The sequence below is a fragment of the Macaca nemestrina genome, chromosome 2 (genome assembly GCF_043159975.1).
Source record: "Macaca nemestrina isolate mMacNem1 chromosome 2, mMacNem.hap1, whole genome shotgun sequence".
Classification (NCBI taxonomy): domain Eukaryota; kingdom Metazoa; phylum Chordata; class Mammalia; order Primates; family Cercopithecidae; genus Macaca; species Macaca nemestrina.
The window spans coordinates 117,918,586-117,934,360 of NC_092126.1; the positions used below are offsets into that span (position 1 = coordinate 117,918,586).

The 15,775-nt window shown below is 42.5% G+C and overlaps 1 protein-coding gene across 5 annotated transcripts in view; it reads left to right on the forward strand.

Annotated features, from left to right (window-relative positions):
- Positions 1-15,775, forward strand: part of LOC105480634 (calcium voltage-gated channel auxiliary subunit alpha2delta 3) — a 932,903-nt gene that overhangs the window by 230,967 nt on the left and 686,161 nt on the right. The window contains exon 1 of one of the 5 annotated variants that reach the window (XM_071091911.1): positions 11,198-11,595. The exons of the other annotated variants lie outside the window; for them this stretch is intronic. Within the exon in view, the coding sequence (XP_070948012.1) occupies positions 11,575-11,595 (21 nt within the window). The 5' untranslated portion in view covers positions 11,198-11,574. Of the gene's footprint in view, positions 1-11,197; positions 11,596-15,775 lie in introns of those variants that run through there. 5 annotated transcript variants of the gene reach the window in all.

Consider the following 15,775-nt stretch of genomic DNA (forward strand, 5'->3'; position numbering starts at 1 on the left):
AGTTTTGGGATACAGTCGTGGTCATAAATCTTGGTAAGTTCTGACCAATAAATTTGGTGGTTTTCATAAACAATTTTTTTAAAATTTTAATTCTTGTGGGTACGTAGTAGGTGTAAATATTTATGAAGCACACGAGATGTTGTCATACAGGCATGCAGTGTGAAATAGGACATCATGAAGAATGGGGTATCCATCCCTGCAAACATTTATCCATTGAGCTGCAGACAATTCATTTATACTCTTTAAGTTGTTTTAAAATGTATAATCATTATTGACCATAGTCAGCCTGATGTGCTGTCAAATAATAGATCTTACCTGTTCTCTCTGTTTTCTTTTTTTGTACCCATTAACCATCCCTGCTTCCCCCACTAGCCAATTTGGTGGTTTTCTTGTCACCTTATGTAAGTCGTGCAGTCTTACTGGTAGAGCTATTCCCTCAAAGTCAGAAATAGCAGGATAGTTAGGGAAGCAGAATTTCTTCGTAGCTCTGAAAGAAATGCAGAGATGGAAACGTGAAATCCTTGGGACTGGTTGATGTCTTCTTATGGTTTGTAACCAGCAGCTGAGTGCAGAATCTCTGAGCCGGATTAACATGGGTTTGAATCTCACCTTAGCCCCCAACCAGCAGTGTAACCCTGGTTCAGCAGGTTTTGGTATAAGAAGGTCCAGGAATAGGACCTTTTTTTTAATAAAAGTATTTTTTATACTTTTTATCGCTGTGTTTTCCAGGTGGTTTTGATTATCATTGGAGTTTGGGAACCACATCTCTAAAGCAAGGCATTCTGCTGAGTTATCTAGCAGTTCCCACCCACCCCCTACTCTTTCCCAGTCATGCAGTAGCACAGAGTGATGTTTGAAAATGCCAGCCTCAGCCCTGCATCCTGAAATGACCTTGTGGAAACATTCCCTTGTCTCCTGGTGGGCTTTAGGGAAGGCAGTAGAGTAGGGAGATGAAATGCCAGAGAAATTGGCCAAACCACCTCCCTGCAGACTTGGGCTTCTTGCCACCTGGTCCTGGTCTGAAAGTTAGGCCAGTCAGCCTTGCTCCAGGAGAGGTGCAGAAGCCTCAGGAAAGGCCCCTCGGGGTGATGCTTGGTCCTGTACTGAGGAGAACTATTCTTCCATCTAGAAGTTCTTCCTGGCAGGACAGCTTTTTATCATGTTTGCCCAAGATTCCCATTACTCTTATTTGCCTTCTGTGAATAGCTTTGGCCATTATTTTCTTTCCCCTTTAGTGTTTACTCTGTCAAATATTTAAGGGCAGTTATCATGTCTCTTTAGCCAAGCTATACACATTCAAGGTCCTTTCAACTTCGCACATAAATCTCAGCCTTCCAGCCCCTCAACACCTACCTATACGTGCTGTGCAGTGTTTGCTTTGGATCAGATCTTGGAAGTGGAAGAATTTTTCTCCTTAGAGTTATTGGCATCAGTGTGCACTTTATGAGTCTGCTGCAAACACCCTCACACAGGGAATTAAGGAGACACGATCCAGTTTGCTATTGTTTTAAGGACAGCCCAGGGCCTTTTTGCCCTTCTGATGATATCTCTTTAAATTGAATTTGAGATATGGGCAAAAGTCAACAAGGACTAGTGTTTCAGTTACTTTAAAGCTTATAAAGTATGAGGGATTTTTTAAGGCCTAAAACCAAAAAAGGAAAAAAATGCAAATATAATTAAAAAAATGACAAACAGTGCTGTGGTGAGCTGCAAGTCAAATGAGGTTCTGGTGGTTTTCATTCCAAGGGCCCCTCCTGAGTGTCTCTGGGTCTCTTTCTTGTGTGGTCAGTTTTCTGTCAGTGCTCTCACTTCTAAGCAAAGCCAATTAAATGAATGCAAAATTAGCCAAAAGGAAAAAAAAAAAAACAGGCAAAATGATTTAAGTATTCAATTTAATTCCTCTTGTCATTTTACCTTGAGGCTGGAGAGTGGAATCTAAGACCATGTCTGATGGACCCCTTGGGCTACTTGGTTCTCATGTGTCTCTCCCTGGGCTTGAGTGGGATTCTAGCATTTACTGATACATATATTTTGTACAGCATAGTCTCTAAATGTAAGCCAGTGACTGTAGCTTTTGCTCAACAACAATAATAAAAACAAAAACCTTTTGCAACACCAGAGAGGAAAATGACTGTGTTGGATGTATTGAAGGATGGCTTATGCATTTTTATTCCTTCAACAAAATATTTATTGTGGATTTTCTCTGTCCTCTTTATATATCTTGGCACTTGAGATACCATTGTAAACAAACTTTATAGTTACGGCATGTGTGTGTGTATGGAAAATGGTAAGTATGCTTCAGAGAATGGAAATGATACAAGAGAGTGATTGGGGTAGCCTCTTCAGAGTGGGAGATCAGGGGCCGTCTGTCTGCAGATGTGACAGTTTGACAGTGGGATCTGAATGGCCTGAAGGACGAGGCTGAGGAGATGGACAGGGCTGGATTATGTACAGCTTTGAGGCTAAGGTTGGGAATGTAGATTGTACTTGAAGTGCAACTGGAGGCCACTGAAGTGTTTCCAGCAGGAGGAGATGTGATCTGATTTCCGATCTGGGCACTCCGGCTGCTGTGTAGAGACCGGTCTGTAGGAGCTAGGGTGGAAATAAAGGCCAGCGAAGGGGCTCTGGCACTCATCAGTGAAGTGATCTGAAAATGGGGTTGCATCAGTAGAGATGGAGAGAGGTATGGTCAGGATATATTTGAAGTTAGAGTCATCAGGATTTGTTCATAGGTTGGCCACGGGGAAGCATGTGTGGGAGAGAGAGAAACGAATGATGGTCCTAAACATTGCTCTACAGCCTTCAGTTCTGCTGTGGCCATGTTACGTTCGAGATGTCTATTACACATGTACCTGGAGATGTAAAAGATGCCATTGGATCTGTGAGGCCTAAGCCCAGGGCAGGAGTCAAGGCAGGAGATGGAGGCCTTGGAGGATTGACGTAGGGATGGTATATTAAGTCATGTGTCTAGGAAGAGGCTCCAAACAGGAAGAGAGAAGAAGAGCCCATTTGGACTGCATGCCCAGTTCACAGCATCAACTCGAGTTAGTCTGGAGACTCCAAAGTGCAAGTGCATGTGTAGCCGAGCTCTTCACTGCTGATTTCACTGATTGCTCTGAAGGCTGGTTATGGGGCCAGTGACCATGGAACTGCTAAGTCCTTGGTCAGTAGGGTATTTGGAGGTCCCCAGGACTGTCTGGACCAACCACATCCTGGATTGATTTTCTTGCGAATTGCAGACTTCCCGGCTGACGTAATCTGTGATGACAATCCCGCAATGTTCTGATTGGTGGGGTCGGGGAGAGTGGGGGCGGCTCCCACAGTGAAATTTGGACAGCTTTTGACGGAGCCAGGGTCAACAATGTAGGTTAGTTCTCATTCACCAAAGAGAGAACTTACGGAAGAAAACTGAGTTGAACTTACGGGGTGGTGTTTCAGAATTATCCTTTTTGGCCCTCTCTGTGTGGGCTGCTATTGTCCATCTGAAACACATCGTTGTTGTGTTATATATGAATTAAAAACTGTTTTTCAGCGTTGCTTTTTCTCTTTGCTGAGAACTTCCAGAGTTCTGTGCCAACAGGAGGCCTCAGGTCACTGCAAAGACACTGCTGACTCAGTTTTTTGTACCTAATGAATCTTTATTGGCACCGAGGTCTAACCTTGACACAGTGTGGTGAGTTATGCCTTGGCAGCCACTCTTAGGCACTGCATTCCTGTCCCTGTGAAACTCTTTATAAATAATATGGGCTGGCTCACAGATGCTACCAGCACACAGAGCCTTCGAGTAGTCTTAAAAAATGGGAAGTAGATGGGATGGTGGCCTTAAAATATAAGGAGTGTTCGGCGTTAAGTGTTGATGAATATCACTCTAAAAATACTGAACAATTTTTGTCAGTGCGGTTTATTGAAAATGGGCCATATGAGTCTATAAAGTCTGTAACAGTGGTATTAATTTTAAAAACTTGCATTCCTCCATCATCAGTGTTTTTTAAAAAGCACTTTCAGGACTGATAAACATTCTTGATTCAGACTCTCTACCAGCACTTCCTCGTTTTAGCTTCTATGTCACTCTTTTCCCTGGGTTTTCTGGCAGGGAAAATTCTTCCTGGTACTTTGCAAAAATACAGTTGTATGAAGCTTACTTAGGGCCTTTGTTTTGCCATTTTGGAGACATATGTAGGATCCCCTCCTTGTGGGCTGCCATGACTGGGGGCTCACCATGAAAGGTGACCACACATGGCTCCTCCCTTAGCTTTGGTTCCTCTTGGGGTGATGTGATCGTGGTTGTTGACACCCTAGTCTGTGCCACACTGTGAGCTCTGCAAGTGCATCTTGTTCGCCACTCCGTTCTCTGTGGCACCTTGTTGCCCAAAGCATAGGAGGGACTTAATGCGTATCTATTAAATGAATGAGACATGGTCAGTGGATACAGTTAAACTTAGAATAAACAAGTCATTATGTGGACTCGAGCATATTGAATATCAAATCTTGCCTTTTGAAACACAAGTGCATTCCCAAAAAGCTATCATAAATTGATGTGATCACATTCACATCTTTTTTATTGAAATGTAAAGTGCTCAACACCAGTTGCTGGTGAGGATGTGAAGCAATAAGAGCTCTTGTTCATTGCTGGCAGAAATGCAAAACGGTAACAGCCACTTTGGAAGACGACTTGGCAGTTTCTTATAGGACTACACATATTCTTACCATATGATCCAGCAATTGAGCTCTTTTGTATTTACCCAAATGAGTTGAAAACGTATGTCCAAAACCTGCAAGCAAATGTTTATAGCAGACTTATTCACAATTGCCAAAACTTGAAAGCAACCAAAATATGATTTAATAGGTGAATGGATAGGCAAACTGTGGTACTCCAGACAATGGAATATTACTCAGTGATAAAAAGAAATGGCCTATCAAACTATGAGAAGACATGGAGGAAATTTGAATACATACTGCTAAGTAAAAGAAGCCAGTGTGAAAAGGCTACATGCTGCATGATTCCAACTATATGCCATTCTGGAGAAAGAAAACTGTGGAGACAGAAAAACGATCCATGGTTTCCAGGGGTAGGGGAGAAGCAGAGAGGAATAGATAGAACACAGGGAAGTTTTAGGGCCATGAAACTACTTTGAATGATACTGTAATGTTGGACACATGTCAAAACCCATAGAAAGTACAACACCAAGAGTTAGCCCTAATGTAAACTATGGGCTTTAATGAATAATGATGGCTCATCAGTTGTAACATATGTGCTACATTAATGCAAGATGTGAAGAACAGGGGAAATTGTGTGTGTGAGGTGCAGGTGGGTGAGACAAGGTGGTATGTGGGAGTTCTATTTTCTTCTCAATTTTTCTGTAAATTAAAAATCTCTCCAAAATATAAAATTAATTAAAAAGTGCTTTAGAAACAGCCTGTTTTGTTTTAACCACTAGGTTTATTTAAAAAGTATTATTTGTCTCTTAATTGAGAATTCATCCAGTTGTTGCTTTGTGAAGAAGAATATACAATTTTGTTTAAGGAAAGGACACCTCCTCCCTCTGACTGCAAGGAGGTCCGGTTGTGACATTTTGGCATTAACATTCAGCATTCAAGTGAATCAAATCACTGGGTTCAAATGAACCACTCGATGTCTGCATGCCCAGGTTTCATCATCTGTAAAATTAGGATGATAATGCCTGAGGATACTTAAAATCAGAGTCCTGTGGAGGGAGAACTGGGGCGCCTCAAGGCCCTTGAGCAATCTGCCAGGCTGAGAGACGTCCTAGCGGGAGCTGCCTGGGCGAGGCATCTCCCTGCTGGCCATGGTTTCTTATCTGAAAAATGATCATGTTGTTCTCTCCAGCCCTGGAGCTTTGTAATTCCTATTCTGGTACTTAGCTTGGGAAATTGTCTATGAATCAAAAACACAGCAACTTGAGTATCAACCAGATGCAAACTAGAAGGCCAGTATTCAGTTATTAAAAGTCAAAACGTAGAGGGAAAAGTCCAGGAAGCAAATAGGATAATTAATTTTAATGGTTTATACTTGATATTTGTTGGCTGTGTTCTAGGACAATTTTTTTTTCCTTCCACCCTCCTTTGCTTCCTCCCATAAACACTTCCCACGTCCTTCCACTCAACCACCCTTTTATGTTGCAGGATATGTGAAAGGATATTATTATTATTATTATTATTTTTGAGACAGAGTCTCACTCTGTCGCCCAGGCTGGAGTGCAATGGCCGGATCTCAGCTCACTGCAAGCTCCGCCTCCCGGGTTTAGGCCATTCTCCTGCCTCAGCCTCCCGAGTAGCTGGGACTACAGGCACCCGCCACCTCGCCCAGCTAGTTTTTTGGATTTTTTAGTAGAGACGGGGTTTCACCATGTTAGCCAGGATGGTCTCGATCTCCTAACCTCGTGATCCACCCGTCTCGGCCTCCCAAAGTGCTGGGATTACAGGCTTGAGCCACCACGCCCGGCCGAAAGGATATTATTTACTGGATCTCCAGTAAATAATATAAGGTGCAGGGAGAGATGACGTAGTATATTTAGTATTTCATAACTATGCATTATGGGAGAAATGACCTTTTATTAAACAAATGTATTGCACTAGCTTAGAGAAACAAATAGAACATGGCTTCAGGGTCTATCCTCAAAATAGGTCTGTGCAAGCTCCCAAGTTCAAATGGGAAGTAACACTTCCCCAGGATCATGTTGCTCACCTTCAAGTAGGAATAAATGAAACTCTAGAAGATAATTGAGTTATTATTTCAAATATTCCCTGAAAACAAAGGTCTGGGAGATAAACTTTTGGGAGAGCCTGCTTAAATGTTGAACTGGCCCCTGCAGTATGAATTTGTCAGGCATGGGTGGAGGTCAGAGTGTGTGTTTTGGCATAGAGATAGAAAAGTCCCTGGCATGTTGACAATGTGATGACCAGGTCAAGTGAGTGAGCTGGCAGGTCCTAGACTGACACTAGGAACCCCACATAGCTTAGGCCTGGATGACAAAGGGTAATTTACGTCACGCAAGAAACCAATGTATCATATGGGAGTTCTCCAAGATATTTCCTCTGGAACACAAGTTCCAGGCGATACTCAGTGGAAATCAAGGGTTCCATGGTCAAACATATTTGAGAAGTGATTCTTGCTCCTTCATTATAGTTGCGTGACATCGATTAGTGTATAATTCTCAGATGTCTTGCAGTGAAGGAATCTGCTTAACTTTGTTGAAGCTGAAGCTGGCACTTCCCAAGCACTTAGTATTTGAAGATAGTATATATACCTTTTGCTTCACTTAAATCACCCATGATTTTCCAGACTAGCGAATTTCCCTGAAGAGATTTTGGGGCACTTCTCCACGCCATGAGGCCATCTAAGGTTTGGCAAAGGGGGTCATGCTCAGACCTCTGTTGTAGAGTTTCTGTTGGCAGGTGGAGGATATAGTAGGTGAATGACATGTATCAGGATGCCATTATAAGAACAAAAGGCAATGGCAACAAATTATGAGGATGCCAGGTGTGTTTTCAGCATCCTAGGCCAGGAGTTAGCAAACTATGGCCCATGGGCCAAATGTGGTTGGTCCCCCACCTATTTTTGTAAATAATGCTTATTGGAATGCAGCCATACCTTTTCTTTTATGTATCATCTTTGCACTGACACTGCAGAGTTGGCCGGCAAAGCCAAAAATATTTACCGTTTGGCTTTTTATAGAAATATTTGCTGACCCCTGCTCCAGGTAGTTGGTTGGATTGATTTCAGTCAGGCCAGAGTAAGAGAATTTTCTGTGTTATTCAGTTCTAGTTTCTTCAGACAGATGAATGAAAAACTATGTATGCAAACAAAATCGCAAATACTAAATTCTAGGAATCAGTTCTGACTTGAATTTTTAATAAAAGTGACAGAGACTGGGATTGTCAATCTGCCTTTTCAGCTCTAAACATTGCAGAGAACTGAAGACCTGTTTTCATTCCTGGTGGGCTCTGTTATCCCTCTTGTGGCAGGACTCAGGCTGCAGGGGTATCGAGAGGCCACCTTGTCCTGAGTTTTGGGCACTTAAGCTATCAGTCTTTACCTTTGGCCTGACCCTGGGCTATGTCATGACCCAGTAGGAATCTGGCTGCGGTTCTTGGCTCCTCTGTGCTCAGTTTCCTCTAGACATGTTGATACTGGCAGATGGTGCCTGCCCTGTCCCTTGGAGAGTAACTTTCTACACATATTTCTTGGGGCACATGTATTTATATACCATTCATAATGTAAAGTCTTGTGATGATAAAATATGTGGTTGCCCTGAAAAGTAGAGAGGGGCCGTTCAACTCCATCACTCCCAGAAGACAGATTTATATGGTCCAATCAAGATCTTGGCTGGCTAACACCCGGAATGTGTTTTATTTGGTTTTTCTATGTCTCATCCATATGGCTTTAAAAGATTCGAAAATGTAGCGTTTCAATGGTGTTAGAGTGTTTGAGTCTATAAAGTAAAAATTTCAAAAAAGAAGACCTTAGGAATGGTTAATATTTGTCACTGCACTTGTGGTAGCAAGTGTTAAAAAATTCCATACTTTCAGATAGCTGCACACAAAACATAAAAATGTAATATTTCTTAGCTGTGAAACATGCCAGTGAAAATGTTTACCATCTAATCATGAGTTGACTGTTGTTTTTATGGAAGGTTAAGTACCAAGGGAAGAATTCCACAGCATACCAAATAGGTGGTCATAAATGAAGTGGGCAGGTTGGTGTGGAACCTGTCAAGTGGGTTGAAGATACTGCATACCTGACTAAGGAGCTCTGGGTATCATGCCCAGGTCAAACAAAGCAGGCTAGCCTGGTGGACTGTGTGTCCTAACATCCCCAGCATGATCTGTCTGGTTTTTGATACTCATTGCAAAGGAAGTATCTAAGAATGATGAATTTTAGGCCCAGTTCAGCCTCTCAGATTTTGCTTATGAGCATATTCACTTTATTTTTTTTTTCGTTTGAGGCTCAGAAAATACCATTTACTTTGTGATTTCATGATGGGCAGAGACCTGCATTACAATCAGCGACATCCATGATGTTTGCAAAATTTGATTTTTTTAAACAGTATGAGGCACCTGTTGTAGCTAAAGAAAGCTTTGCATTTAAAAATGAGGCAGCTGTAGATGATGTTTAAAGACTAGGCTTGTGGTTGACTGTGAACTGACAGGTTTGGTGACCTTGGGTGGGGTCTAAGCCTCAGGTTTTTTGTCTGATATAATGGGAATGATAGTAGCTACCTTACCAGCCTTCTAGGCTTGTGAAAGTTATCCAAAGAGAGAGACAGGAGAGGATCTAAGAGATGCAAGCTAGTGGTTGAAGTGACAGACAGCTCCCTCTCTGCGGGAAGACTCATGAAGTCTGGTGGAATTTTATGCGTGTGTGTGTGTGTGTGTGTGTGTGTGTGTGTTTGTACATGCATACATTTTACTCAGCATGCAGATAGGCCTGTGTGGGTTATGAAAACTAACCACCAACATGAGCGTAACAGCTCCTGGGAGCTGAGTGATTATGATATGCTCAGCACTTCCCATAACTGATTTCTCGTCTTTGCAGCAACACCACAGTTAGTAGGCATGGCACCCACCATAACAAATCACCACGCGTGTAGCAGCATAAGTCAATGCTGGTTTATCGTCATCATCTCTAGTTCAGAGGTCCAGGCACAGCAGAGCCGGTTTTCCTGCTCTGTGTCTCACAAAGCAGAAGTCACAGTGTCGGCGAGGACAAAGATCTTGTCTGAGGCTCAGGGTCTTCTTCCAAGCTCCTTCAGGTTGTTGGCAGAATTCATTCCGTTGAGGTGATAGGACTGGGGTCCCCATTTTCTTACTGGCTATTGGCCAGGCTTTTGTCTCAGCCCTCAGAGGCTGTCTTCAAGTCCTAGTCATGGGGCTCTCTCACCGTATGGCAGGGAATCAATGGCTCCCATTTCTGCTTATATAACATCTTATATCACCTAATTGAGGGAGTGGCTATCCCATCATATTCACGGGCCCTGCCCACACTCCTTGGGAGGGGTGGCACATATTGACCAGGGGCATGGGGATCTTGGCAGACCGTGGAAGAGAATTCTGCCTACCATACATCCTCGTTCTGCTTATGGGGGAAAATTTGGAGAGGTTGTATTCCTAGCCTAGAGTCACAAAGCCAGTGCCGACAAAGCAGGGATTTGATTACTACCAGCCTTCCAGGCACGGTGCACCCCCATTTTATAGTATTGAAAGCATTGAGTGGGGACAGCTGAACAGCGGTGTGTGTCAAGCTTTGAGTCAACTGCAGCAGAGACCAGAACTTCTCAAAGTGTAGACCATGTACAAGTGTCAGTTCAGGAACTGTTGATATCGCAATGAGATAGGAACAGAAATTGAGTATAAGTGTTAAATATTTATAACAATATGACAATGTGCAGCTGGGTGCAGTGGCTCATGCCTGTAATCCCAGCATTTTGGGAGGCCGAGGCAGGTGGATCACAGGGTCAGGAGATCGAGACCATCCTGGCCAACATGGTGAAACCTCATATCTACTAAAATACAAAAAATTAGCCGGGCATGGTGGCGGGCACCTGTAGTCCCAGCTACTTGGGAGGCTGAGGCAGGGGAATTGCTTGAACCCGGGAGGCGGAGCTTGCAGTGAGCCAAGATCACGCCACTGCCCTCCAGCCTGGGTGACAGAGCGAGACTCCATCTAAAAAAAAAATGACAATGTGTGACATCAATCACTTTTGCATTTTATGGAAGTATTGGACTACAGAGCGTTGGAAAACACACACATACACGATGGGACAAAACAGAACAGAAAAAAACAAAAGCTGGCCCTTAACCACTTACAGTGCAAGCTGTCCTGGTGTCAAGAAGTTTTTCAATGCCACCGTCATTGTATGGGTCCTCAGTTCCTTGCACTCTAGAGTGAGTATATGATCCACCTGGGGAATATTAGAATATTGTCACAGTGGCCTCCTGGGTTAAAATAATAGCTGAGGTCTTTAATAACTTTTTCTGGTCAGTTGATCTTGCACATTTTTTTCTTGTTAGGCCAAGCTTGAGAACATCCAACCTAATTTTCCCAGGATTTTGAGCACCCTCTGAATCTGAATATTCAGAAACCCCTAATGAGCATGACTGTGTCATTGTTTATTGAGTTTATTAAGAAGCTGTCTTACTGGCCTGCCAAGCAGTCACATTTGCTTGGCCAAGTTGTCTCAAGGTTGTTTGGGTGGCAGGTCACCAAAACCCACAGGAAGCAGCATTATGACAATGAGGATTTGTTGGTGAAGTAACAGAGGTGTGTGATGGAGCCTGATGAAGTGAGGTTGGGTCCAGGGAGTGACCAGGATCTGAGGAAGTGGCCCTGCCCACTGGGTTCCTTCTCTTAGCACACTGGCTTTCTCTGGGCCTCTGCATACCACCATCACCGATGGCTGCCACTGTCTCCTGTTACCGATGGCTGCCCTTACTTCAGATATCCCACAGAGACTGATGGACATCTCTAACCTCCAATTCCAGATGGGGAAGAGTGTCTGAAGAGACCGGCTCGGTTAGATGTCCACTTTTGAGAACATGATTGGTTAGGACATTATGGCGCCTGAGCCCCTGCAGGTGGGTTTTTAGCCAGCTCTCATAGAGGGGTTGATATGTGCGGGGCAGACCCCAGAATGTCCATTAAACCAGCCGATGTGTAGAGGACACATTAATATTCTCTCCATGTATGGTGTGTTGATTAGCTTCCTAAGAAAAATAATTAGTAAAGACCTTTTTGACACTTTTGTAGCTCAAACATTGTCTGAAACATGGCGCTGTTTTCGTTAAGACCAAATATCAAAACAACAGGGACATATAATTTTATCTCTTTGAAAAATCTCTCCCTTCAGAATAGAAAGACCTTGAGCAGTATCTAATTATTCTTGTACCTCTTAATTTGATAGTTTGAAAAATGTTTTGTAGGCTTTAAGAACATTTATGGAAATTTCCTGTCCCTGCCACATATCAAATTGTTTAAATGATGGACGGCAATTTTATATTGAGCTATGATAATAGTATCTCATTTACTGCTGCTTAAGTGATTTCCTTTCCTCTTAACACATGTAGGTCAAGTTACTCCTTCAGCCTAAAAAAACTGTGAACAAAAAAGGATGGCAAATGGAAGAAAGCCAATTATACAACAATTTTAGACTTTCGAAGTAAGACCGTTGCATTTCCCGTATTGATTACTTTTCACTTGATTATACTGACTCTCTTCAGCTGTTTATTACAATATAGACCATAACTCACAGACTACACTTGTTCCAAACTAAATATAAGTGCAAAGAAGCGGAAAGAGGAAGGAGGTGAATGAAAAGTAGCATTTTTGACATCAATGAATAACCGTCAAGTAAATAATCATATTTAGCTTTTCGAAGCATTATATTTGACTAATAACATTTTGAACTCCTCTTGTCAGAGAAACTCAGATTTCTTAGTATGTACCATCTCATGCGTTCTCTTTATTTTCCATGGTAGATTGAAGACAAATTTTATGCTATTTCTGTCAGATAGGAGATAAATGGGGAAATGAAATGGTTGGCAGCAATCGCTGAGTTTTGTCATCTGAAATTGGATAGTAAAACTTGTGTTTCCTCAAACCTGGCTCAATTCACCAGTTCACTTTGTTGAACCATTGACATGACTCACAAATTAGACCTTTTGCTTCAAATGAAGTGGGGACCACTTCAAACATCCTGCAGTCCTGTCATCTTTGCTGAATCTTTAGTCAACAGACATTTCAGTGACTTCTAGGCTCAAGACGCTCCACTCTGTGGCCTAGACAAACAAGTTCTGGACTTCAGATGGCTTCTATTCCAGCAGATAAGATGTGTCTATAAACCTCTCAAACTCAAGGTAGAAAATGTGTCGTGACATGAGGAATACACAGGTAAAGAAGTCATGAGGAGGAAGCCATTAATTCAACAAATGTGTTGAATGTGTGATGGAGATGGGGAACCACTGGCTTTTTCCTTTCCTCCTTCCCTTTCTTCTTCCCTCCCTCTTTCTCTTCTACATTCCTCCTATTTTCACTGAGTAATGACTGTATGCCAGGGGTTGGAGAAACCCAGGTGGATAATACAGTTTATCCAGCCAGGCACACTGGCTCATGCCTGTAATCTCAACACTTTGGGAGGCCAGGGCGGGCGGATCACCTGAGATTGGGAGTTTAAGACCAGCCTGACCAACATGGAGAAACCCTGTTTCTACTAAAAATACAAAATTAGCTGGGCGTGGTCGCACATGCCTGTAATCCCAGCTACTCAGGAGGCTGAGGCAGGAGAATCGCTTGAACTGGGAGGCGGAGATGGCAATGAGCCAAGATCATGCCACTGCACTCCAGCCTGATGACAGAGCGAGACTCCATCTCAAAAATAAGATAAGATAAGATAAGATAAGATAAGATAAGATAAGATAAGATAAAATAAAATGCAGCTTATCCTCCCAGAGTTCAGCACAATAAGAGAGGGATATACCATGGAAAGATAGGAAGATGCATTCATTGTTGAGCAGACACTGATGGAGCACCAGTATGCATGCAGTACTCACCTAAGCCCAAGGTATCCAGGGATAGAAGGAGGGAAGGGTCTGCTTTGCAGCTGATGTTTGCAATATAATACAGATGAAGCATCTCTCTGATACAGATTTGTCAAATGTTGCAATGCAAGAGGTCCAGAACCCCAGAGTAAAGAGGCATTTTTTTGCTTTGGAGTATTCAGCAAAGTTTTCATGGGGCAGGGGATATTTGATTAGGGTTTTGAAGGAGGAGTAGGAGCTTGCCAGGCAGGGATGAAATGAGTCTAGTCAGAGACACCACATGTGGAAAAGACATACGTGCTTATTGTGGGTTTGAATAACATGCAGTGTTCAATGATGATGGCATGGGACTGACTTTTCCCACTACTCTACACTTCATCTAGAAAACCTCTTGAAATGAAAGAGAAGTTAGGCTTTCTTTTTGAGAATTAATGTCCCCAGGGCTAGAAAATAGTTTGCTCTGAAACTTGGAAAGCAAACGTAAAATACATTTTTTTCTCTGATCAGAAAATGTTTAAACCCATTAGGATGCAAAGATTAGGAGCTTAAATTGGATTCGCAGGAGATGTGCCAGCTCCACATACGTACTAGATTATTTTTTTGAAATGATGTAGGCACTTTGCCCGTAAACTAGAGTAGGGTTTCTTTATACAACTGAAAAACCAGGAGAGAAATCTTTGAGAAGAGCCTATGCATTTCACTTTGGGAATCACTGGCTTAAATATTCAGTAGACCTGGTTCCTGGACTTTGAAATCAGTTTTTCTTTACTTTTCTCTTTTTCCTTCTTTGCCCAGATGCTTCTTGATGAGAAAAAGGCAACTGTTTGCTTAACTCCATGTATATTTGTGTTATCCCAAATGGTTCTGCAGTAATGGTTAAAATTTTTAGAAATGGCTACAACGTTCATAAAGAGAAAAGCAACCTTAAATGGGAAAGGTGTTCCACATTCAAAGCAGAGAGCAAAGAAAACAAGGGAGACAAAGCAAACACATTTTGCACATAAATGTTGTGGCGGGAATCCAGGCACCTGCCAGGTGGAAGTTGTTAGGAGTGATAAAGTGATTATTGACTTCAAATCTGTCCATCGTTGCCCCCTCACATTTGATAAACTGCCAACTCTAATTCTCTTAGTACCAACTTACCTTTTCTAGTAATTTTCCACTCCCAACAGCTTTCCAATCATGTTTCTTAGAGTTTTCTTTTTTTTTTTTTAAACTACAGGATTAACCAATATTTCTGTGTGCTAAATTTTGTTCACTGGACTCACTTGATCCTCCACTAAGGAAGAGTTTTCTTTTCAGTTAAATTACAAAAAGGCAGACCACTCCTATGAATGGCAGCTCTGCCCCTAGCCCCCTTAGGGGTATGGGGATCCTCTGGCCATCATCACTTAAATGTCCCTGTCTTGTTTCAGGTGCCCTCCACCTTATGGGATGAGGGAAGAAAGCCAGCATTTAGAGAAAGGGAAACTGAAGGGTCTAGGTCTGACCACCCATTATTTAATCACAAGAAGTGGTTGTCAGATGTCCCTAGTTCAAAGGGAGTGCAGGGCTCATGAGGAATGAAACCATCAGAGTGGTAAAAACGCCATGGGGGAGTTAAGGCAAGAGGGAAGCATAGGCTTACAGGGTCTTGAAAGAGCCCTGACCACAAACTCTGCCCCTTAATTGAGTGCCCAGTAGAGCTCATCCCAGATTTTTGGTAGTCCTTGCCTTCTCACATGAACTTATTTTAAACTGGGACAGGACCTTGCTGCACCATCATGTTTTCCCAGAGTTTTTTGCGTTATATTCCTTCCTCCTGCCCCTTTGGATTTTTTAACACTCCTTTGCTCTTTCCTGGCCCCTGACCTTGTGAAACGTTACCTGCCATCTGCATGGCCTAGAGCCTTGCCCACCTTGTCCTCTCGTATTTTGTGTATCTGTCCTGTGATTCACCGTCACTGTCTGCCTGTGGCTTATAATATTAGTTATCGCAAAGGGAAATGCACTGTTGGTGGCTTTCATTGAGTTAGCTGCACCTTAGCAGCTGTGACTTATTAGCATAGATTAGGCGGTTTGTCATAATGAAGTATTGGTAAATGAGGGTAATTGTATAAGGAACAAGATATTATGAGAATATATAGCTGCAAGTTGGTATTCTGGATTTGACCTATTTTTTTAAAACAGTTATTATTTTAATGCTTATTTAAATCTACATCTGAGTTTTACCTGTAACATT